Genomic DNA, 23,525 nt, shown 5'->3' with positions numbered 1-23,525 from the left:
TCTAATCCCTGGCATAGATAAGTATCTCACTTCAGTGTTACTTCTATTCTGGTTCAACCGTAATATTTCACTATTCATTATATATTATCCTCTTTCAGACCTTGATATATACAAATGTGTAGCTCACAATTCTCTCAACCTTTAAGTAGTTAGTATTCTGTTTCAAGCCTTTCTTTCATTTTCCTTTCTTCTTTGATACCTCTCCTAAATTCCTTTTATATTTTAAATTCCTTTTATATTTACATATTTTCTTAAAAGAATGTTACTGAAATCAACAATTCTGTCACTAGGTCTGTCTGCTCTATTCAAATTGTTTCTTTGAGCATTATGCTGTAAATGAATAAAACTACCAGGGTTGTAAGGTGGTTATAACTTCAGAACATTTTTCCAAAGTTTTAACTGTGATGCCTGGGTGGGCCCAAATCCTGAGTTGTAATGCTTAAACCTGTTAAGAGCTCTAAAAGGAGTCTTAATTCAAGTGTCTTAAACTGTTATTACATTAAATAATTAAACCAATCTAAGCAAGACAAAGATGGATTAGGTCACAAATTAGCTATCTAGCCGTGCAAACCTTTATTGAAGAATTACTGGCCACTCCAGTTAAACAGACGAAAATAAATCTCTGAAAAAGCAAAATATGACAAGTGAGGCTTATATTGAATTTGTGGCCTTGTTAGCAACAACAATGCCATGTTTCCTGGGCTACAAGGTCACTTTTATCACTCTCCTTTGGTAGTCCATGAATCCCAGGCTCTTGCTCAATATGTCCAACAAGGATGCTGCACACCCTCCTATGGCTCAAGGGTCTTAATCAGGACTGAGTAGAGACTTCTTGGAGGTATTCACTTTCTCCTATCAGGTTTTGCCTCATGATAATCTGTAAAGGTCTGACAGTTCTTCATTGCAGTGTATAGTCAGTACCTGATTTGCTAAATGTCTGTGATTAAAACAATTCATAAAAACAAGCAAACTATTACTATAGGGTGTAGAACCAAGTTAAAAATTCCTGCAATTTCAGGAAACCTCTCTGAGTCTGATAGGCACTGATGTGTACCACTCACTATAGCTCAAGTCTACTAACCACTATTGAATTAGTTTCTTCTGGCAGGCTACATATCTTACTCCTTGGTCTTGCCTCAGATTTTGCCTTGTTGCATTATAACTTTGTCAGCTCTCAGTTGTTAAAAGAGTTGTTAAGTCTTGCAAAAATCAAAGCATAAAACAAGAATGTTAGTATAGTATATAAGTAGATCTAATAAACACAAGGTAAAATAACATATAAACCATACCACCTCCCTTACTTTTTATGAATATGATTACATTTGGTCTTGCTGTGAGTAGGAAGGAAGGGGAACTAGACTAAATAGCCTCTGGAGGTAAATCTTTCAGGAGATTTCTGTGTCCCCAGTCTTGGCAAATCCATGCAACAAGGAATAGTTGAGGCTGGAAAAGAACTCTAGAAGTCATCTAATCTAACTCCCCTGATCAAAACAAGGTCAGCTAGATGAAGTTGCCCAGAACCATGTCCAGTCGAGTTTTGAATATAGTCACAAATGGAGACGCCATAACCTGTCTAGGCAACCTGATCCAGTGCTCAGTCACCCTTACAGTAAAAAATAATTTTTACATTTAAATGGAATTTCTTGTATTTCAATTTGTGCCAATTGATCCCTTCATTTGATACCACTAAAAAGTCTGGCTCCGTCTTCTTTACTGACCCCATCAGGTATTTGTACACATTGATAAGATCCCCCCTGAGCCTTCTGTTCTCCAGGTTAAACAATCCCAGCTCTCTCAGCCTCTTCTCGAATGCCAGACACTTCAATACCTTAATGAACCCTTTGCTAGATTTGCCAGTATGTCCATGTCCTTCTTGTGCTGGGGGCAGAGAACTCCAGATGTGTCTCACCAGTGCTGAGCAGGGAGCAATAAGAACCTTCTTCAACCTGCTGTCAATGCTTTTCCTAATTCATCTCAGGATCATGTTTGTCTTGTCTGCTGCAAAGGTGCATTGCTGGCTCATGGTCAACTTGATGTCCGACAGGACTCCCAGGTCCTTTTTCTGCAAAGCTTCTTTCCAGTCAGTCATACCCCAACCTATACTGGCTCCCTAGGTGCAGGATGTGGCATTCTCCTTTGCTCTGTTCAAGAAGGACAGGGAATTGCTTGAAAGAGTCCAGTGCAGAGCCACAAAGATGATAGAGTGGAACACCTCCCTTATGAGGAGAGGCTGAGGAAGCTGGGTCTCTTTAGCTTGGAGGAGACTTAGGGGTGACCTCATCAGTGTTTACAAATATATAAAGGGTGGGTGTCAGGATGATGGAGCTAGGCTTTTTTCAGTGATGTCCAGTGATAGGACCAGGGGCAATGGATGTAAACTGGAGCATAGGAGGTTCCACGTTAACTTCAGGATGAACTTCTTTACTGTAAGAGTGACAGAGCACTGGAACAGGTTGCCCAGGGGGGTTGTGGAGTCTCCTACATTGGAGATATTCAAGGCCCGCCTGGACAAGTTCCTGTGTGATGTACTCTAGGTTATCCTGCTCTTGCAGGGGGGTTGGACTAGATGATCTTTTGAGGTCCCTTCCAACCCTTGGGATTCTGTGATTTTGTGATTCTTGACAGCACATTTCTGTAGTCTGTCAAAGTCCTTCTAAGGACAGCAAAAACATCAAGAGTATCAACTCCTTTTGGTTTTGTACCATCTGGAAACTTGCTGAAGGTGCACTCTGCCTGTGTATACAATCATAGAATCATAGAATGGTATGGGTTGGAAGGGACCTTCAAATATCTAGTCCAACCCCTCTGCCATGGGCAAGAACATCTTTCAGCTTCCTCAAAGCCCCATCCAACCTGACCTTGAACACTTCCAGGGATGGGGCATCCACAACTTCTCTGGAAACCTTTTCCAGTGTCTCACTACACTCATCATAAAGTATTTCTTCCTTATATCCAGTCTACCCTCTTTCAGTTTAAAACTGTTGCTCCTTCTCCTGTCACTACAGGTCCTGGAAAAAAAATATTTCTCAGTCTTTCTTATAACCCCCTTTATATATGAAAAGGCTTCAATAAGGTCTCCCCAGAGCCTTATCTTCTCCAGGCTGAACAGGTGTTCCAGCCCTCTGATCATTTTCATGGCCCTCCTCTGGACCCACTCTAACAAGTCCATGTCAGGGACTCCAGAGCTGGATAAAGTACTCCAGGTGGGGTTTCATGAGAGCAGAGTGGAGAGAATTGCCGCGGAACGGACTCAGTCAGAGATCAATGTGATCAGACAAAAAGCCATTTATTACAAAGCATTAACTCCTTATATACTACTGCTTATACACACCTACAGCAATTTGGCATATCATGATTGGATACTTGTCTTGAAGACCCTTAGTGACTAACATATAATTGGTTAAGCACAGGTGTGAGAACTTGACCTCGAACGCTTGCCAACAGTCCACAGTTCTCATAACTCAGTGAATCCCAGCTTCTTCTTATCTTGCTTGTTTAGGCTTCCTCGGGCCTCCCATGGCCTTGCTGTATCCCTCGGAGTTATTCAGAGCTCATATACCAAATATTCATTTTCCTGTGAGAACACTGTCTCCACATCTCCCCCTTTTTAATTTTATTAAAAGTTTTTGACAATTTATTGTCTGCTCTATCACTGCTTGACTTGTGTAACATAACAACCCACTACTCTAGGTAGCATTATTTCAGTAAGATTGGTCTGACTTGAAGTCACTTGAAGTCACCTTTATAACATGTGGCATACCAGTGAATCCTACACACCATGTAACAGGATGGACTAATGGGGATTTAACAGATGTGCTCAGTATACTTGTCCATTACCCACGATCACAAATAATAGAACAGATATTACAAAGATTTCTGTCATTGCTGTTTCTTTATGTTGCTGAGTTCTGCGGCTTTGTACTTTTCGCTGGCAGCCAGTATGGTCCTGTTGATAGCTGTACACAGCTGGGCCTGCCCTTTTTCCCTGGATGGCTCTCTGATAACAGTGGAGGCCATCCCTCACATCAAGGTCTGGCATGGCATGTGCCTCCACCGCTCTACGCCTGCTGGGTTGCAGCCAGCAGCGGAGCTAAAGGTTCTTCTTGGTGGCAGACACAGAGGCCAACCCAGTCTTGCCCTTGACTGTGGTAGCAGGCATTTGGTCAATATCAGTCCTTGAACATTGTTGTCAATGCAGAGTTTCACCTGCTTCACCCAGTAACAAGTCACTACTACAGCAAAGCACACACAGATTTACATTAGCAGAGTAACTATCACAGAGTGCATCAGCATGCTGAAGATGCCAATGGCAGTGAGGGACTAACCAAAGAAACTTCTTACCAGTGGAGTTCTCCCACCCTCTTAATTTGTTCCATTACCTGCTTTGTAACAGTACCATCATATTAGAATCTTTCTACCTTTTGCCTTAGCATCTTCTAGCAGCTGCTGCAAATTTGTATATTCTAACATCTCTTTTACAAGTGACAGTTCCATACAATACAAGGTATAGTTTCTTATTAGCAACTGGCTAGTAAATACAGGTGGTTTTATATGCGAAATCCCAACCTCTAATAATAGCTACTTTACAAGCATACATATTCAAGGTGTTAATTTTCAGTTGCCCTCAAGTGATGTTTTACAATCATTTGTTTCTCTCTATCTCATTCTGCTTGGGGTTTTCAAGGTCAGCTCCTGTAGCTGATGCATCGAGTTCTTCCACTCATCTGTTCAGCTCATGGCAAGGCTTGACAAACTTTGCAGGCAGCCACCGTGGACCTGTAGGTAGTAGGACAGAAATATACCCCTTCCTCCGGGTTATCAGTTCTTGAGAAGTAGACAGGTTAAAGTGACTCCTTAAAGCAGAAGCATTCTAATGCAAAGGGGATGTGAAGCAGCTGTAGAAGTCAACTGTACAGTGTTAACAGTCAAGTTTGCCATAGCATTACCCTTTTTTTTTTTTTTTTTTTGATCAGACATGCATATTGTCTGGGAAACAAGCTTGAAGCAATATACATCAAAACTGCAGTCATTAATAACAGCTAGAGTGAGTTAATTATTTAGCATGCATAAAATTCTTACCCAATAGTTGTAAAAACTATTGCATGAACCCAACAACAAAACAAAACACTGTCTGCCCTCATCACACACACACACACACGCTTGGGATCCCACAAGCACACTTCACCCAACTACAATATTTGAAACACAAAATCCATACAATCATTACTCCCTCTACACAGTCCCACATAGAGAGCATAGCACAAGGACCTTGTGAAGAGTATCAGGAAATCAGCTCCAAGAAGCATCATCGCAGTGCAAGGTGGCAGGCTCAACCTTAGCGGGCGTCCCCGCAGAGGCTCTGCCTCCCTCACATTGCATGAGGCTTGGGCTTTTATATTGACCAAAAAGCACACTCATTCCAACACAGGTGGCCAGCCTATGTTGGAAGAAGTGGTCAGCCATATCTATAAAGGTCTCCAAAGGTCACTGGAAACATGGATATACTTATATTCAAAAGGGTAACCTAACCCATAATCGTAATTTATATTTTAAACACTCATGAGAGACCCACAGTTCACAAGACCCATGTATTGGATAAATTACAGAATCACAGAATCCCAAGGGTTGGAAAGAACCTTGAAAAATTCAGTCCAACCCCCTGCAAGAGCAGGGTAACCCAGAGTACGTCACACACAGGAACTTGTCTAGGTGGACCTTGAATATCTCCAACATAGGAGACTCCACAACCCCCCTGGGCAACCTGTTCCAGTGCTCTGTCACTCTCACAGTAAAGAAGTTCAGAGTTCGTCCAGTTAACTCATTCAGCTGTTGACAAGGGGGATATCCTGGTTCTCCTTTGTTAATTGCTGGGACAGAGAAAGCAAATTTTTCCCGATCACTCAGATGCAGGGGAATTGTGAAAAAGCAGTCTTTTAAATCAATTATCATTAAATCCCATCCTTCGGGTATCATAGTGGGACTAGGTAAACCAGCTTGCAAGGCACCCATGTCTTGCATGATGGCATTTATAGCCCGTAAGTCATGTAACAATCGCCATTTTCCGCTTTTCTTGGGGATGGTAAATATAGGAGTATTCCATGGGCTGGTGGAAGGCACAATATGGCCTGCTTCTAATTGTTCAGCGACCAATTCATGAAGATGGGACAGCTTTTCTTTTGTCAGCGGCCATTGATCAACCCATACAGGTGTTTCAGTAAGCCATCATAATTTATAGGTTGGCCGTCCATCAATGGCCACCATTAAACATTTCTTGTAGTCAATCTCATTCCCATTTGACTAAGAGCATCCCGTCCGAGCAATGCAATTGGAGACTGCATGACATATGGTCTGATGCGTGTATGACTGCCATCAGATAGAAAAACATCCACCAATTCTGTACTAATTTTTGTCGATTGCATTCCTCCGATTCCAATAACTCCTGTGGCAACGGCTTGTAGGGGCCAAGCTTTTGGCCACTGACGATATGGTATGATAGTAACATCAGCCCCCGTGTCGATTAGCATAGGCAGTTTAATTATTTGATTATTATGGCCCCGTATAGAGATCTGGTCCTCGGGTTTGTGCTTTGCAATATCCAATGCAAACAAAATGTGTAGGATTCCTGTGGAACCCCATGCCTGATTTCCTCTGATTTTTTGCCCCATCTGGGGAACTTTTGCTTCAAATGGGACTAATTGAGCTATTTTAGAATCCTTGGGGATGTGTACTGGGGGTGCATGTGTCTGCACCATGATCCCAATGTTTCCAGTATAATCAGCATCAACTACGCCTGGTAATACAAAGACTCCTGTCCTGGATGTTGATGAGCGTCCTAATAGCAAAGCACATAACCCATGACCAAGGGGCCCACTTAATGTAGATGGAACGCAATGGACAGAAGTATCAGTAATGGTAAAATCTATTGCTGTTGCCACGTCCACTCCGGCACTCCCTGCTGTGGCGGAGGGGACGCAGTCCAGACACCCTGATTTTGTGTCATCGCGCGGGGTGGTGTTGCGCTCACCACCAAGTTTCCCAACAGGGTTCCATCTTTCTTAAACCTAGAATGACATGCTGCTGCTGTGTGACCACGTCTGTCACATCTGACACAAACGCTTGAGCTGCTGCCCTGGGGGGGGCGACGTTTCTTTGCAGTGCATTGTTTTTTAACATGTCCCAGCTGTCCACAATTATGACATTTTACACCCTTCATGCCCCCTCGATCATCCTGACCTTGTTGTAGAAGAGGTCTGAGAGCAGCGGCAAAGGCATGTGCCATATATTCCGCCTTTTCCTCTGTTGTGCCCACCTTAGAGCATGCATCCATCATTTCTTGTAATCCAGCAGATTTTGGCAAAGCCTGTAAAATACGCTTACAAATCGGGTTAGCATTTTCCATAGCTAAGGACATAAGCACAGACTCTTTAGCATTAGATGCCAAATCAATATTTTTTCCAATAGCATCTGTTAATCTATCGATAAATTGCATGTAAGGCTCAGTAGCTCCCTGTTTTACCGATGTATAAGAGGGATTAGGTTTTCCTGCCTCTGGTACAGCTTTTAAGGCAGCTAATGCCAATTGCTGTGCTTGCCGTAAAACCTCAACCCTCATATGAGCCTGTACTGCATCAGGATGAAATTGGCCCCTCCCTAGTAACATGTCAGCTGTGATACCATGTAAAGGGTCAGTGGGATTGCGAGCTAAGTTGTCATCAGCAGCTCTTGCAGCTAACTCTTCAAACCCACTCTTAAAGTGTAAGACCTGAGAGGGGGTTAATAAAATTGCAGCTATTCGATAACAATCACTAGGAGTTAACAGCATACTAGAAAATAAGGCAGTTAGCATCTGTTGAGTATATGAGGAAGACAACCCATATTGAGCAATTGCTCCTTTTAGTGCTTTCATAGCCTTCCAATCCATAGGAGTCCAGAGAGGTTGCCCTTGGGCATTCACAATAACTGGAAATGCAGAAGGGACATCAATCGGTAAAATAGTGCCATCTATAATCGCATCTTGAATAAGACCACGCCATCTCAGGGCACTGGGAGCAGCTTGCTGAGAGAGTGCCAGAGTTGGTGGTAGCGGCACCTGAAAAGGGTTAACTTCTGTGGATTGCTTGAGAGCTTGCTCCTTATCTTTAGGCCCCAGCTCCTCCAGGCGGTCTCGTAAATCTTGTAGCTTTTGATCTAACAGCTTTAACCAGCGATGCCATTCCTGGCTAATTTGCGGCTCCGACGGGAGCGATGCAAGTGCTGGTGTCAAAGGCGAAGGGGGGTGTTGTAAAGTGGGAGTTTTATTATACTCCTCAAAAGGTTCTCTCTCCCTGTCCGTAGAGGGTGGGGGGTGGGGGTGGTGGGCCAGGGGAGAGATATTGTCTGCCTCTGGGGCAGTAGCATCACGAAAAGGATTAACCATAGGTGGTCGTGGTCGCACACCCTCCCTCTCCCAAGCCCCCTCATCGCATATTACGGGGTAGGAGGGGGGCACTGGGTCCTCAAACATCCGTACTTTCTGACGCACGGGCTTTCTAGCTGGAGCCGCCTCACCCGAAACCAACACTCCGGCTGCTACCGGCGCACCAGCAGCAGCCGGCTGTTGCTCAGGCGAGTCCGAAAACATCGGAAAGGCAGACATGGCTACTTCCTTCTCAGCTTTCATAGCAGTTAATGTGTCTTTTAACAGTCGCCACAGTGTGGCAAGGGGCCTTGCCTCCTTTGACCCTTGGGAATTATCGTCCCACAAACACAACAAACATAACACACACAAACACAAACCAACAAAAAACAAACAAAAAACCCAAATACAACAAACACAAGCAAACGCAAAAACAACTTTCTCCCAAGTCTCAGTCTTAAAAGCTTCACCAACCTCCACAATTAGCTTTTTCTTTTTACACCAGAGTAAAAGCCTCTTCAGAGTTTCACCATCATACTTTATCCCTCTCTCAGAGAGGATATATTGGAAAGGCTTAAGCATTACTTCATCTTCTTTACTTAACTGGTTTCCCATCCTTAAGCTCCCTTCCAACCGTCCGGCTGCTTACCTTATTTGCACTGCGCAGTGTCTTCCGGGTTCACAAGGCTCCGATCCGAGGATTCCCTCCTCCGAGGCTTCTGCCTCCCGATCTTGGTCCAGCCAGATCGATTCCAGCCGATTTCTTCACGGCCCAGCGATTCACACCCTCCTCCGTTTCAATGTGAACTTATAGAGGGTCCCTGTTCGGGCGCCATTTGCCGCGGAACGGACTCAGTCAGAGATCAATGTGATCAGACAAAAAGCCATTTATTACAAAGCATTAACTCCTTATATACTACTGCTTATACACACCTACAGCAATTTGGCATATCATGATTGGATACTTGTCTTGAAGACCCTTAGTGACTAACATATAATTGGTTAAGCACAGGTGTGAGAACTTGACCTCGAACGCTTGCCAACAGTCCACAGTTCTCATAACTCAGTGAATTACAGCTTCTTCTTATCTTGCTTGTTTAGGCTTCCTCGGGCCTCCCATGGCCTTGCTGTATCCCTCGGAGTTATTCAGAGCTCATATACCAAATATTCATTTTCCTGTGAGAACACTGTCTCCACAGAGAATGACTTCTCTTGACCTGCTATCCATGCTTCTTTTCATGCAGCCCAGGAAACAGTTGGCTTTCTGGGCTGCAAGAATACATTGACAGCTTGTGTCCAATTTTTCATCCACCAGTATCCCCAAGTCCTTCTCACAGGGCTGCTTTCAATCCACTTTTCAATCCTCCAGTCTGTACTGATATTGGGGATTGCCCTGACCCAGGTGCAGGACCTTGCACTTGGCCTTGTTGAACTTCATGAGATTTGCAGGGACCCACTCCGCAAGCCTGTTAAGGTGCCTCTGGATGGCATCAATCAGCTGTACCAGTTGGTTTGGTGTTGTCTGCAAACTTGCTGAGGGTGAACTCAATCACATTGTTTATTTTGTTGATGAATATATTAAATAGTACCAACCCTTGAGGGACACCACTCATTACTGGTTTCCACTTGGACATTGTTCCATTGACTTCCTTCAGTTTACTTGCTGTGCTTCTGTTGATACACCCTAGTATCCTGCTCAGCTTCATCACTGCCAGAGCACGCTACTGACTCATGTTCAACTTGCTTTCAACCAGGAACCCCAGGTCCTTTGTAGCCTGTCCTCACTTCCACCTCCTGTATATGTCCTTTTTCTCATGAGCTGCCTGTTTAGCTAAGCTGGTCTCCTGATACATGTATTCATTTTCTGAGTATTGGGATGGACTGTTCTTGTGTTTGGAGGATATTGTCCTTAAAGCTTTATCACCTCTTGACCTCCCCTCAGAGCTGACTCCCACGGGATCCCACTTACCAGCTTCCTGAAAAAACAAATTTTTGCTCTACTGAACGCCAGGATCTGTACTCTGCTACTTGGATTTCCTTAGTCCCTTCAGGATCTTGAACTTCACTATTTCAGTATTTCATGGTTGCTATAACCAATATTGTCCTTGATTATCATGTCCCCAGGAAGTTTTTCCTTTTTGGTGAGTAGGAGAACCAGCTGTATGTCACCTATGGTTGGCCCATCTAACATAAGTTAAAATTCCTAACACCTTTCAGAAACCTAGATTGCTTTCATACTAATTACACCTTTTATTTTTGTGTTTAAATTCACTATTCCACTGCATCAGTCTCTGGTTTTACAACCTACTTGGCTCTTGCTGAAATGTAAGAATGTTCACTCAACAGTGCTTCTGCCCTTTAAGGGCACATGGCATTTTTGTGGAAAGAGTGTATTGGTATGTCCAGTGAAAAATACGTTTTGAGGATTAAGGCCCCAAGGATGTGAATGCCTGGTTGAATGCTATAGACAAATCCTGGTACATGCATATTCTTAGTTTTCTCAGGTTGTGGTAAAGTACCATTAGCATATTTCACTTTCATGGTGACTTATCCTTTCAGTACATGTCACCTTGAAGTCAAATAGGCTAACATCATGTACATGATCATCCACTGCAATTCAGCTGATGGCTGGTAACATGATCTTGCATTTGCTTATGAGTCCATGCTATTGCTATTTCAAATATCAAGGTCTTTCAAAGCTAACATAGAAAAGTAAAAGCAACTATAAAGTGTCTACAAAAAAAGTCCTAAACACTGATGTATAAGCAGGGGACAGGTTTTTAAAAATGTATTTTCAAAATAGAAAGTTACTTGCTGGGTATTGTGTAAACAATTTTCATAGCATGTCAAAGGACAAGGCTGTCTTTATGTGAGAATTGAGTTCTGTTTCTTTGATCTTTTTATTGGTCCTTATCTGAAGTGTATTGTTTTAAAGCCATGTTCTGTGTCTCAGTGAATTAATAATTTCTTTTTTTTACATCAGCTGGACATATTATGCAATGAAGAGATTCTTGGCAAGGATCACACACTCAAGTTTGTAGTTGTTACTAGACGGAGATTTAAGGTATGACACAACTGCTTTTCATCAAAATTTTAATGTTTGATGTAAATCATTAGCTGACTAAAGAACAAAGTTCAGAAAGCATACATCATGCAGGCAAAAAAATTAAAAATGGTGAAAATATATATTTTAAAATGTCTAATAAACTATCTTTAAAAATAGATATTTTTCCCTAATTCAAAACTGAAAAATAGGGGAAAATGTAAAATATGCCACTAAGGAAAGGGGAAAGTTGAAGGCAGATGTCAATTTGATAGTAATTAAAAATGTATTGGGTAAAGGAGTCTAAAGGCATTGAGAAGGACATTTTTCTCAGCCATATCAGACAGATACAACTAATATTACTCCATGTAGACTGTGAAACTGGTTACAAAACAGAATAGACAAATATTCAGTACATTCATGTTCTGCAGTTTGGAAGAGAGAGGCTGAATAACGAGGTGGATGAATTAACTTTGCTTCCCACTTCAGTTCAAGAGCAGTATTTGGTAGGCATAAAGGTGGATGGGGAAATCATCTGCTTGGATCTCTGGGTTACTGATGTTAGTTTCTTTAAACAAAACAAAGCCAAAACCCCACTGTCCTGGGTTCAGCGGTAGCAGTCACTTTTTTTCCTTCTTAGTAGCTGGTGCAGTGCTGTATTTTTGACTTGCAGCCTGGGAACAACGCTGATAACACCAACAGTTTTAGTTGTTGCTAAGTAATGTTTACTTCACTCAAGGACTTTCTCAGTCTCATGCTCTGCCAGGGAGGAGGGGAAGCTTGGAGGAAGCAGAGACAGGACACCTGACCCAAACTAGCCAAAGAGGTATTCCATACCACCGCACGTCATGGTCACTATATAAACTGGGGGGAGTTACCCAGAAGGCCCACATCGCTGCTTGGGTCAGACTAGGTATCTATCAGTGGGTGGTGAGGAATTATGTTATTTCCCCTTATTATTTCCCTTATCGTTATTATTATTGGTGGTAGCAGTAGTTGTTTTGTGTTATACCTTAGTTACTGGACTGTTCTTATCTCAGCCCGTGGGAGTTACATTCTTTTGATTCTCCTCCCCATCCCTCTGGGAGTGGGGGGAGGAAGAAGGGGGGCAGTGAGTGAGCAGCTGCATGGTTCTGAGTTACTGGCTGTGCTTAAACCACAACACTGACATAACAGAACTTAGAGCAGAATAATAAATGATGGGAGATTCGTATTGAGCCAGCAGTATGCCCAGGTGGCCAAGAAAGCCAACACCATCCTGGCTTGTATCAGAAACAGTGTAGCCAGCAGGATTAGGGAAGTAATAATCCCCCTGTACTTGGTACTGGTGAGGGCACATCTTGAATATTGTGTTCAGTTCTGGGCCTCTCACTAAAAGAGAGATATTGAGTTGCTGGAGCAGGTCCAGAGAAGAGCAACAAAGCTGGTGAAGGGCCTGGAACGCAAGTCTTATGAGGGAATTATGGTTGTTTAGTCTAGAGAAGACAAGGCTCGGGGGGACCTTATGACTCTCTACCTGAAAGGAGGCTGTAGTGAGCTGGGAGTCTTTCCTTTTTGTCTCCCAAGTAACAAGTGATAGGACAAGAGATAATGGCCTCAAGCTGCACCAGGGGAGGTTTAGATTGGATATTAGGGAAAATTTCTTCACCAAGAGGATGATCAGGCATTGGAACAGACTGCCCAGGGATGTTGGGGGTCGAGCATGGGCACTTGAACAGGCCTACAGCAAGCTGTGAGAAAGTGAACTTATGACCCCAGGTTAAAAGAAGAAGAAGTGTCAAGATCAGCAAAACAGGAATGCAATAACAAGATGCCAGTAATTGCAGAAGCATGATGTAACGCTAAGCTGAAGCGAAGGTGTGAAACCAATCAGGAGAGGTAAAGGGGAGCGTGTATCCCTCGTGGGCAAAGCGAAGCAGCCAATCAAGTAATGCGTGATCGCGTGTAAGACAGTATATTAAGAGCAGCCTTGTAATCAATAAACGGAGCATTTTGTGAACCTACATCGTATCGGTGTTTTCTCCCCTCCACCTGGCCGCGGCACAGGGAAGTGGTGGAAACACCATCCCTGGAAGTGTTCAAAAAATGTGATCTTAGTGACATGGCTTTGTGGTGGCCTTGGCAGTCCTGAGGTAAAGGTTGGACTTGATGATCTTAAAGGTTTTTTCCAACCTAGTTGATTCTATGATTCTAACATTCCAGGTGTGGCCTGACAAACACCGAGTGGGAAAATTACTTCTTTATCTCTGCTGGTGATGCCCTTTTTGATGCAACCCAGCATGCTGTTGGCTTTCTTTGCCGTAGCTGCACACTGTTCACTCATATGGAGCTTACTGTCCACCAAGACCCTCAGGTCCCTTTCCACAGAGCTGCCCCCCAGCTAATCCCAGCCTATGCTGCACTCCTGGATTGTTTTCCCAGGTACAAGACCTTACATTTGTCATAAGGTTCTTGTTAGCCCACTCTTCTAGCCTATCCAGGTCATCCTGCAGGGTGGCTCTTCGTTCCAAAGTGTCTATTTTACTCCTTGATCTTGCTTTGTTACATTATAACTTTGTCAACACTCACTTGTTGATTAAGTTATAGTTAAGTCTGTTGACTCGCAAAAATCAAAGCATAAACCAATAATGTTAGTATAGTTTATAAGTAGATATAACAAACACAAGTAAAAGAACATGTAAACCATACCAAAATGTAAAGTTTACTAACAATAATGATAATAATAAGAAACAAGAGAAGAAATGAAAGCTCAGAATTCACCCCTTATTGCATACTATTTACTTCATGCTCAGATCCCACATTTTCCAATATACCATCAATTTTTTTTGTCTCTTGATATATATATATGTATATACAACAAGAGATATTATTCCTTAGTTCATGGACAATATCTATAAAGTTTGTTGAGGTCATTCAGTTCATGATGTCAGGCTTCAGGTGTCGTAACAGACCTTCAGGGAAGGAGATAAGGTATATGGTGTTCGAGTGTTGCCTGCTGATGTCACTGCTGAGCTCATGTCATTTCATCAAAGTTCATTCTTTGTTGGGGTAATGATCAAAAGGTAGTTGGGTTCTGTCAAGTGACCTGAAGACAGTACTGGGAGACTCCTGATGCTGCAGCCACTGCTGCCTTTCCACGACTTCATTCTCTGATGATGATCACGACAGAACATATTTTCTTTGCAAAGTCCAGAGTGGCGGAGTTCACAGCTACAGGTTGCGTGGAGAAGAGATTCAGAGCAGCCCTGCGGAGAAGGACTTGGGGTGTTGGTCAATGAGAAAACTAACATAAGCCAGCAGTGTGTGCTCACAGCCCTGAAAGCCAACTGTATCCTGGGCTGCATCAAAAGAAGAGTGACCAACAGGTTGAAGGAGGTGATCCTGCACCTCTACTCTCATGAGACCTCTTGGTGTATTGTGTGCAGTTCTGCTGTCCTCAGCAGAAGAAGGACATGGAGCTGTTGGAGCAAGTCCAGAGGAGGGCCACAAGGATGATCAGGGGACTGGAGCACTTCCCATATGAAGACAGGCTGAGAAAGGTGGGGCTGTTCAGCCTAGAGAAGAGAAGGCTGTGTGGATACCGCATAGCAGCCTTCCAGTATATGAAGGGGCCTAAAAGGATGCTGGGAGGGACTCATTACAGACTGTAATGATAGGAAAAGGGGTAATGGGTTCAAACTTAAAAAGGGGAAGTTTAGATTAGATATAAGGAAGTTATTTAATATTGTCATGGTTTAAGCCCAGCCGGTAACTCAGAAACACGAACCCGCTCACTCACTCCCCTCCGCTTTCCTCCCCCTGCTCCCAGAGGGATGGGGAGGAGGTTCAAAAGAATGTAAATCCCACGGGTTGAGATAAGAACTGTCCAATAACTAAGGTATAACACAAAACCACTACTGCTACCACCAATAATAATAATGATAATGGAAATAACAAGGGGAGAGAATACAACTGCTCACCACCTGCTGCAGAATGGACTCAGTCAGAGATCAATATTATCAGACAAAAAGCCATTTATTGCAAAGCATAAACTCCTTTTATACTATTGCTTACATACACTTAGTGATTAATATATAATTGGTTAAGCACAGGTGTGAGAATTTGACCTTGAAAGCTTGCCAACAGTCCACAGTTCTCATAACTCAGTGAATCCCAGCTTCTTCTTATCTTGCTTGCTTGAGCTTCCTCAGGCCTCTCATGGCCTTGCTGTATCTTTTGGGGTTATTCAGAGTTCATGTACCAAATATCTGTTCTCCTATGAGAACACTGTCTCCACAACCACCTGTGGACCGATACCCAGCCTGACTTGAACAGTGATTTTGGCCTTACAGGTAACTCCCTGAATTTTATATATTGGGCATGATGAGCTGTGGTATGGAATACCTCTTTGGCTAGTTTGGGTCAGGTGTCCTGTCTCTGCTTCCTCCCAGTTTCCCCTCCTCCCTGGCAGAGCATGAGACTCAACAAAGTCCTTGGTCAGAGTAAACATTACTTAGCAACATCTAATAACATTGGTGTTATCAACGTGGTTCCCAGGCTGAAAGTCAAAACCACAGCACTGCACCAAGTACTAAGAAGGAGAAAAATGGCTGCTACTGCTGAACCCAGGTCAATATCCACCCCTTATTTCATAAAATTCACGTCATGCTCAGAACCCAGATATTTCAATATACCATCACTCCTGTCATATATTTTCATATATATATATATACAAATCCACACACACACAAAGAGAGAGAGATCATTCCTTAGTGCATGGACCAATCCCTATAAAGCTACTGAGTTCATCCAGTCCATGATGAAAGGCTCCATCTCTTGTAACAGTCTTTCAGAGCAGGAGAGCTGGTGTGCATTGTTGGATATTTGCCTGCTGATGACACCACAAAACTCATCTGGTTTCATCAAAGTTCATTCTTTGTTGGGTTGATGGTTGGAGGGAAGTCAGGGCCAATTGATGGTGACCTGAAGACATCTAGTTGGTTGGCTATAAAAGTGCTACATAGCAGGCAACAGCATACAATTGACTTCTGTCCTGGGTTCAACAGTAGCAGTCATTTCTCTCCTCCTTAGTAGCTGATGCAGTGTCCTGGTTTTGACTTTCAGCCTGGGAACAACGCTGATAACACCAATGTTTTTAGCTGTTGCTAAGTAATGTTTACTCTGACCAAGGACTTTTTGAGTCTCATGCTCTGCCAGGGAGGAGGGGTATGGGAAGCCAGGAGGATGCAGAGACAGGACACCTGACCCAAACTTAGCCAAAGCAGTATTCCATACCACAGCACATCATTCCCAGTGTATAAACTGGGGGCAGTTACCTGGAAGGGCTAGATCACTGCTCGGGTGGGGCTGGGTGTCAGTTTGCAGGTGGTAAGTGGTTGTATTCTCTTGTTATTTCCCTTATCTTTATTATTATTGGTGGTATTAGTAGTAGTTTTGTGTTATATCTTAGTTACTGGTCTGTTCTTATCTCAGCCCTTGTGAGTTACATTCTTTTGATTCTCCCCATCCCTCTGGAAACGGGGCAGGGAGGGGAGAGTGAGCTAGAGGCTGCATGGTTCTGGGTTCCCAGCTATGATTAACCCACAATAAGTTCATTGGCTGTTTTCCCCTAAATTCAAATCCCCTTGAAGGTACACACTGGATTTCCCCATCTTCCCCCATTACCTACACAAGTATATCCGGATCCCTGAGCAAAAGCAATCCCACGAGTGGGATTGCCTTTACCTGAAGCAGGAATAACCCAGATTGTCTTCCCCAGCACATTATTATGTGCACTATAGGAACTTTATCCCCTTCTACAGTATGTAAAAGTTCTGAGTGAGCTGGGCCAGCCCTGTTGGCAGATCCTCTGGTGATGACCAACCACATGGGTTTTGATAAATGTGTATCCCACTGTTTGAAAGTCCCACCACACATTGCTCTCAGCCCATTTTACTGTTCCATTTTCCCAGAAGCTGGTGCGTGGCAGGGGACATGATATACCAACTCAATGCCATGCTCATTGGCCCAAGTGTCTATGAGGCAGTTCCGGAAATCTGACTCAATTCATTCTGGGTTTCCGTTTCACCACAAAATCTATTTCTCAAGGCCCCGGATAGTGTTCCAGGCAGTGGTGTGTTGAACAGTGTATGTTTCCAGCCATCCGGTGGTTGCTTCCACCATGGTAAGCACATGGCGCTTGCCTTGGTGGGTTGGTGGGAGTGTGGTATACTCAATCTGCCAGGCCTCCCCATATTTGTACTTTAGCCATTGTCCTCCATACCAAAGAGGCTTTAACGTTTTACCTTGTTTAATTGCAGCACATGTTTCACACTCATGAATAACCTGGCAAAAGTGTCCATTGTTAAATCCACCCCTCGATCACAAGTCCTGTATGTTGCCTTTCTGCCCTGATGGCCTGAAGTACCATGGGCCCACTGGGCCAAAATAATTCACCCTTATGTTGCCAATCTAAGTCCATCTGAGCCACTTCAATCTTAGCAGCTTTATCCACCTGTTGGTTGTTCTCATGTTCCTCAGTGGCCTGACTCTTGGGTACATGAGCATCTACATGGTGTACCTTCATCACCAGGTTCTGAACCGAGGCAGCAATATCTTGCCACAATGCAGCAGCCCAGATGGGTTTACCTCTGCATTGCCAGTTGTTCTGCTTCCACTGCTGCAACCACCCTCACAGGGTATTTGTCAACATACAGGAGTCAGTATAAAGTACTGGCCACTTTTCTCATTCAGCAATGTCTAAGGCCAGCTGGATGGCTTTCACCTTGGCAAACTGACTCGATTCACCCTCTCCTTCAGCAATTTCTGCAACTTGTCATCGGGGACGCCATACAGCTGCCTTCCATCTCTGATGCTTTCCCACAGTATGGCAGGACCCATCAGTAAACAAGGCATACTGCTTTTCACTTTCTGATAATTTATTATATGGTGGGGCCTCTTCGGCACGCATCACCTCCTCCTCTGGTGACATTCCAAAATCTTTGCCCTCTGGCCAGGCCATCATGACTTCTAGAATGACTGGATGACTGTAATTTCCTGTTCGAGCTTGTTGTGTAATTAGTGCAGCTAACTTTCCCTATGTACCATTGGTTGAATGCATAGAGGAGACCCTGCCTTTGAATATCCAGCCCAGCACGGGCAAGGGAGGTGCCAGGAGGAGCTGTGCTTCAGTGCCAATCACTTCCGAAGCAGCTCGAACCCCTTCATAGGCTGCCAGTATCTCTTTCTCAGTTGGGGTATAGTCGGCCTCAGATCCTCTGTATCCCTGACTCCAAAAGCCTTGGGGTTGACCTCGAGTCTCCCCTGGAGTTTTCTGCCAGAGGCTCCAGGTAGGACCATTCTCCCCGGCTGTGGTGTACAGTACATTTTTTATATCTGGGCCGGTCCAGACTGGTCGAAGGGCCACTGCATGAACTATCTTGCATTTAAATTCTTCAAAGGCTTGTTGTTGCCCAGAGCCCCATTTGAAATCATTCTTTTTCCAGGTCAAACGATAGAGAGGGCTTACGATCTAATTGTAATTTGGGATGTGCATTCTCCAGAACCCCACAGCACCCAAGAAAGCTTGTGTTTCTTTCTTATTAGCTGGTGGAGACATTGCTGTTATCTTGTTGATCACACCTGTGGGGATCTGTCTACGTCCATCTTGCCATTTTATTCTCAAAAATTGAATCTCCTGTACTGGTCCCATGAAATTATTCTGTTTTATTGCAAAACTGACTTTTAGCAGATTTTGGATTATTTTCCTCCATTTCTCAAAGACTTCTTCTGCTGTATCGCCCCATACAGTAATGTCATCGATGTATTGCAGGTGTTCTGGAGCTTGCCCCTGTTCCAGTGCAGTCTGGATCAGTCCATGGCAGATGGTAGGGCTGTGTTTCCAGCCCTGGGGCAGTGGGTTCCAAGTGTCCTGGATGCCCCTCCAAGTAAAAATGAACTGTGGCCTGCACTCTGCTGACAAAGGAATTGAGAAAAATGCATTGGCAATATCAGTCGTGGCATACCACTTGGCTGCCTTTGAGTCTAATTCATACTGCAGTTCTAGCATGTCCAGCACGGCAGCACTCAATGGTGGTGTGACTTCATTCAGGCCACGATAGTCTACTGTTAGTCTCCACTCTCCATTAGACTTTTGCACTGGCCATATAGGGCTATTAAAGGGTGAGTGGGACCTGCTGATCACTCCTTGACTCTCCCGTCTATGGATCAGCTTATAGATGGAATCAGGGAGTCTCGGTTGGTGCGATATTGCCACTGGTGCATTGTTGTGGTCGCTATTATTGTTCTTTGACCTTCAGGAAACCCCAAGACAGAAGAGACCTCTGAGAGACCAAGCAAGGTGGACAGCTGCTCAATTTCCTCAGTCTCCAAAGCAGCAATACCAAAAGCCCATCGGTACCCTTTTGGGTCTTTGAAGTACCCTCTCCTGAGGTAGTCTATGCCGAGGATGCATGGAGCCTCTGGACCAGTCACAATGGGGTGCTTTTGCCATTTCCTCCCAGTCAGGCTGATTTCAGCCTCCAGTACAGTCAACTCTTGGGATCCTCCTGTCACTCCAGAAATGTAGATGGGTTCCACCCCTCGAGAGTTTGATGGCATCAGGGTACATTGTGCACCGGTATCTACTAGAGCTGTATACTCCTGTGTGACTGATGTGCCAGGCCATCTGATCCACACAGTCCCGAAAACCTGGTTTTCCCCTACCTCCACCTGGCTGGAGGCAGGGCCTCTCTAATAGTTATAAGATTCTTCAAATGCTTCTTGTACAAAAGGATTAGAATTTCTTTGCATAGGTGTTGAAGTTTCACTTCATCTGGGATATTCCCTACCAGAGATTGAAACAGAAACTTTCCTGTCAGGATCCCCATTTATATTTGTTTTTCCTTTGAATTCACTTACTCCTATTCCAGGATTGATTTAGGTTTTCCATCCCATTTTCTCATGTCTTCTCCATGATCCTGCAGGTAAAACTGTAGGGTGCCCCGTTGTGTGTACCATCTTACCTCTTGAGCAACATGGCACTTACTACTAATAGCTGAGATGCAGATCTGTGCATGTTTGCAGCTGGACAGATCATCTCTCAGTTGCTGGAACACCCAGGATGGTTTTTCCACAGCTGAATTGATGGATGGGGAGAGATTGTCTTCAGACTCCCGGAACTGATGATTCCATCCACTTTTGGTGCTGCTTCTTCCTTCCAGCTCATTGTTGCAAATGAGTTTGCATATGATGATGGTGCACTCTGTGTAAATTTCCACCACATGAGTCATCTACATTTACCTTCATCTGGATCTATGGTTGGCTGCTCACTGTCCAACTTATGATAAATCATTTCTAGAATGACTCAGGAACTGAAGCCCTTTATCGTGGTCCATGTGCCTGGGTGACGTATATCATCATCCTTGTAGGGATACCTTTTATTCACAGCTAACAAGAGCCTCCTCTAGAGGCTGAGTATTCATTTCTCTTTCGCAATCAATTTGTCAATTCGCCCTTCCCTAGAAAGTGATCCCAGCTGCTTGGCTTCTCTACCCTCTAATTCGAAACTGTTGGCCCCATTGTCCCAGCATTGGAGCATCCAAGTGATGATGTGCTCACCTGGATGATGGCTGAAATCTTTTCACATATTATGCAGACAGTCAAGGACAGGGATCGAGAGGTTACCTCTTGTTCTGCCTCTTAGTCTGTTTCTTGTAATGATTCCTCCAGTTCTGCTAATGGACCCTCTAGTTCTGGTATTGGCCCTTCTTCATCTTCCTTCACTAAATGAGTTGGTTTTCATTTACATTTTCTCTTGTGCATGGAGGCAACTGATACCAACACAGGTTGGTTCTCTTGTTCAGTTATATCACCCATCATCAGGGTCTGAGTGGTTGTCGTGCTCATTGTCGGGGTTTGAGTAGTCTCAGTACTGGTCACAGGAATTAAAACAGCTGCAGTGTTTGTCACCAAAGTTTGAATAGCCACCATAGTTGCCACTGGAGATGTGTGGCTGCAGTGCTTGTTATGGGGGTAAAAATAACTGTGGTGTCTGTTGCTGGAGTTTTAATAGCTATGGTACTGGTCATCAGTTTGAGTAGCTACAGTGCTTGTTATGGAGACCGAAGTGGTTCCAATGCTTGTCACTGGGGTTTGAGGAGCCATAGTTCTTCCACTGAGATTTGAGTAACTACAAGTGTGTTTCGCATGGGGTAAAGTACCCAGAATTCTTGTCTCTGGAGTTTGAGTCCCTCTTTTTCTCCTTCAAGCTGCACTGCTTCTCATGGGGGTTGGAGTAGCCACATGTAGGTGTTAACCCTAAGCAAGATCTGAACTATATTCAGCAGTATACTGTTTCCTAGCAGTAGGGCCAGGCTGGTTTCAGCATCCCAAGAATAGTCAAAATTTTCAAAATTCTCAAATGCTGCTGTAAATAGCCTAGTGGGAGAGACATAGAGGAATATCTCCTCCACTGGTTGTCTCTCCAAGGAGAACAAGGAAGAGGTGTGTGTGGAGACAGTGTTCTCACAGGAGAATGGATATTTGATACATGAGCTCTGAATAACTCCGAGGGATACAGCAAGGCCACGGGAGGCCCGAGGAAGCCTAAGCAAGCAAGATAAGAAGAAGCTGGGATTCACTGAGTTATGAGAACTGTGGACTGTTGGCAAGTGTTCGAGGTCAAGTTCTCACACCTGTGTTTAAACAATTATATGTTAGTCACTAAGGGTCTTCAAGACAAGTATCCAATCATGATATGCCAAGTTGCTGTAGGTGTGTGTAAGCAATAGTATATAAGGAGTTAATGCTTTGCAATAAATGGCTTTTTGTCTGATCATATTGGTCTCCGATTGAGTCCGTTCCACGGCAAATGGCGCCCGAACAGGGACCCTCTATAAGTTCACATTGAAATGGAAGAGGGTGTGAATCGCTGGGCCGTGAAGAAATCGGCTGGAATCGATCTGGCTGGACCAAGATCGGGAGGCAGAAGCCTCGGAGGAGGGAATCCTCGGATCGGAGCCTTGTGAGCCCGGAAGACACTGCGCAGTGCAAATAAGGTGAGCAGCCGGATGGTTGGAAGGGAGCTTAAGGATGGGAAAACAGTTAAGTAAAGAAGAAAAAGTAATACTTAAGCTCTTCCAACATATCCTCTCTGTGAGAGGGGCAGACTATGATGAAGCTATGCTAAAAAGATTGTTGCTCTGGAGTAAAGAGTAAGGAGTTAATTGTGGGAGTCGGCAAAGCTTTTAATCTCGAGACTTGGGAGAAAATTACTAAGGAAGAAGCCTCTGATTTATGGATGTTTTCAGTCCTTCTTAAGGTGAAGGGAGCAACCCTTAAAGAGACAGACTTAAAGTTAATGTTGAAATGGTCAAAGACATGCTACCCAGAGATTGATGAGTCTACTGGATTTGAGATATCCTTGTGGAATGGGGCAGGAGTTAAGTTGTGGAATGCAGCCACGAAAGGCAATGACACTATGAAAAGTTTGTTAGTCATTTGGAGAACTGTTTTAGAGACGTTAAAGTAAAAAAATGAGATCATGGAGACCAGTGCCCCCCCCCCCCACCCTCCCCCCCAAACCTCCGCTGGTTGCCGCCATGGCTGTGAAGACCGAAGATGAGGATGAAGACGATCCTTTTGATTCAGGTCCTATTGACCCCGAGAAGGAACCTGTGCACGTTCATCAGTTTGCTGTTGCTGCTCCTGAGATTCTGATGCCTGATAATGCCGATGCTGACCTGGATGGTGCTTTTGACCTGGAGCCTATTCATCCGGAAAAGAAGCCTGATTTATATCCCCCATATCCTCATGATAAATGGGCAGCTGTAAAGGGAGAAGTGAGATGGGTGGGGGATGTGGATGTATTGCACGGTTTCCCGTGGTGTGTGTGCTTCCCACCCGAGATGGGAAGGTCTCTTGTATGCTCTTATCAGGGGTATCGGGCAGAATGTGTCAGACCGTGGAGTTGAGACCCCATATACAACTCCTTTGATACAGTCTCTCTGTGATACTCATGTACTAGAAGTTGGTAAATATAAGTATGTCCATGTTTCTATCGACCCTTGGAGACCTTTATAGATATTGCTGGCAACTTCTTCCAACATA

The 23,525-nt window shown here is 44.1% G+C and overlaps 1 protein-coding gene across 1 annotated transcript in view; it reads left to right on the top strand.

Annotated features, from left to right (window-relative positions):
* LOC117438169 (polycomb group RING finger protein 3-like) overlaps positions 1-11,465 on the top strand; it is a 52,509-nt gene extending 41,044 nt beyond the window's left edge. The window contains exon 7 of the mRNA XM_034073629.1: positions 11,379-11,465. Coding sequence (XP_033929520.1) covers positions 11,379-11,465 — 87 coding nt within the window. The remainder of the gene's footprint in view (positions 1-11,378) is intronic.
* Positions 11,466-23,525: the final 12,060 nt, after the last annotated feature.

Source organism: Melopsittacus undulatus, assembly GCF_012275295.1.
Source record: "Melopsittacus undulatus isolate bMelUnd1 chromosome W unlocalized genomic scaffold, bMelUnd1.mat.Z SUPER_W_unloc_1, whole genome shotgun sequence".
NCBI classification, from domain to species: domain Eukaryota; kingdom Metazoa; phylum Chordata; class Aves; order Psittaciformes; family Psittaculidae; genus Melopsittacus; species Melopsittacus undulatus.
Note: the sequence above shows the minus strand (reverse complement) of the source record. Positions and strands in the feature narration are given on the sequence as shown.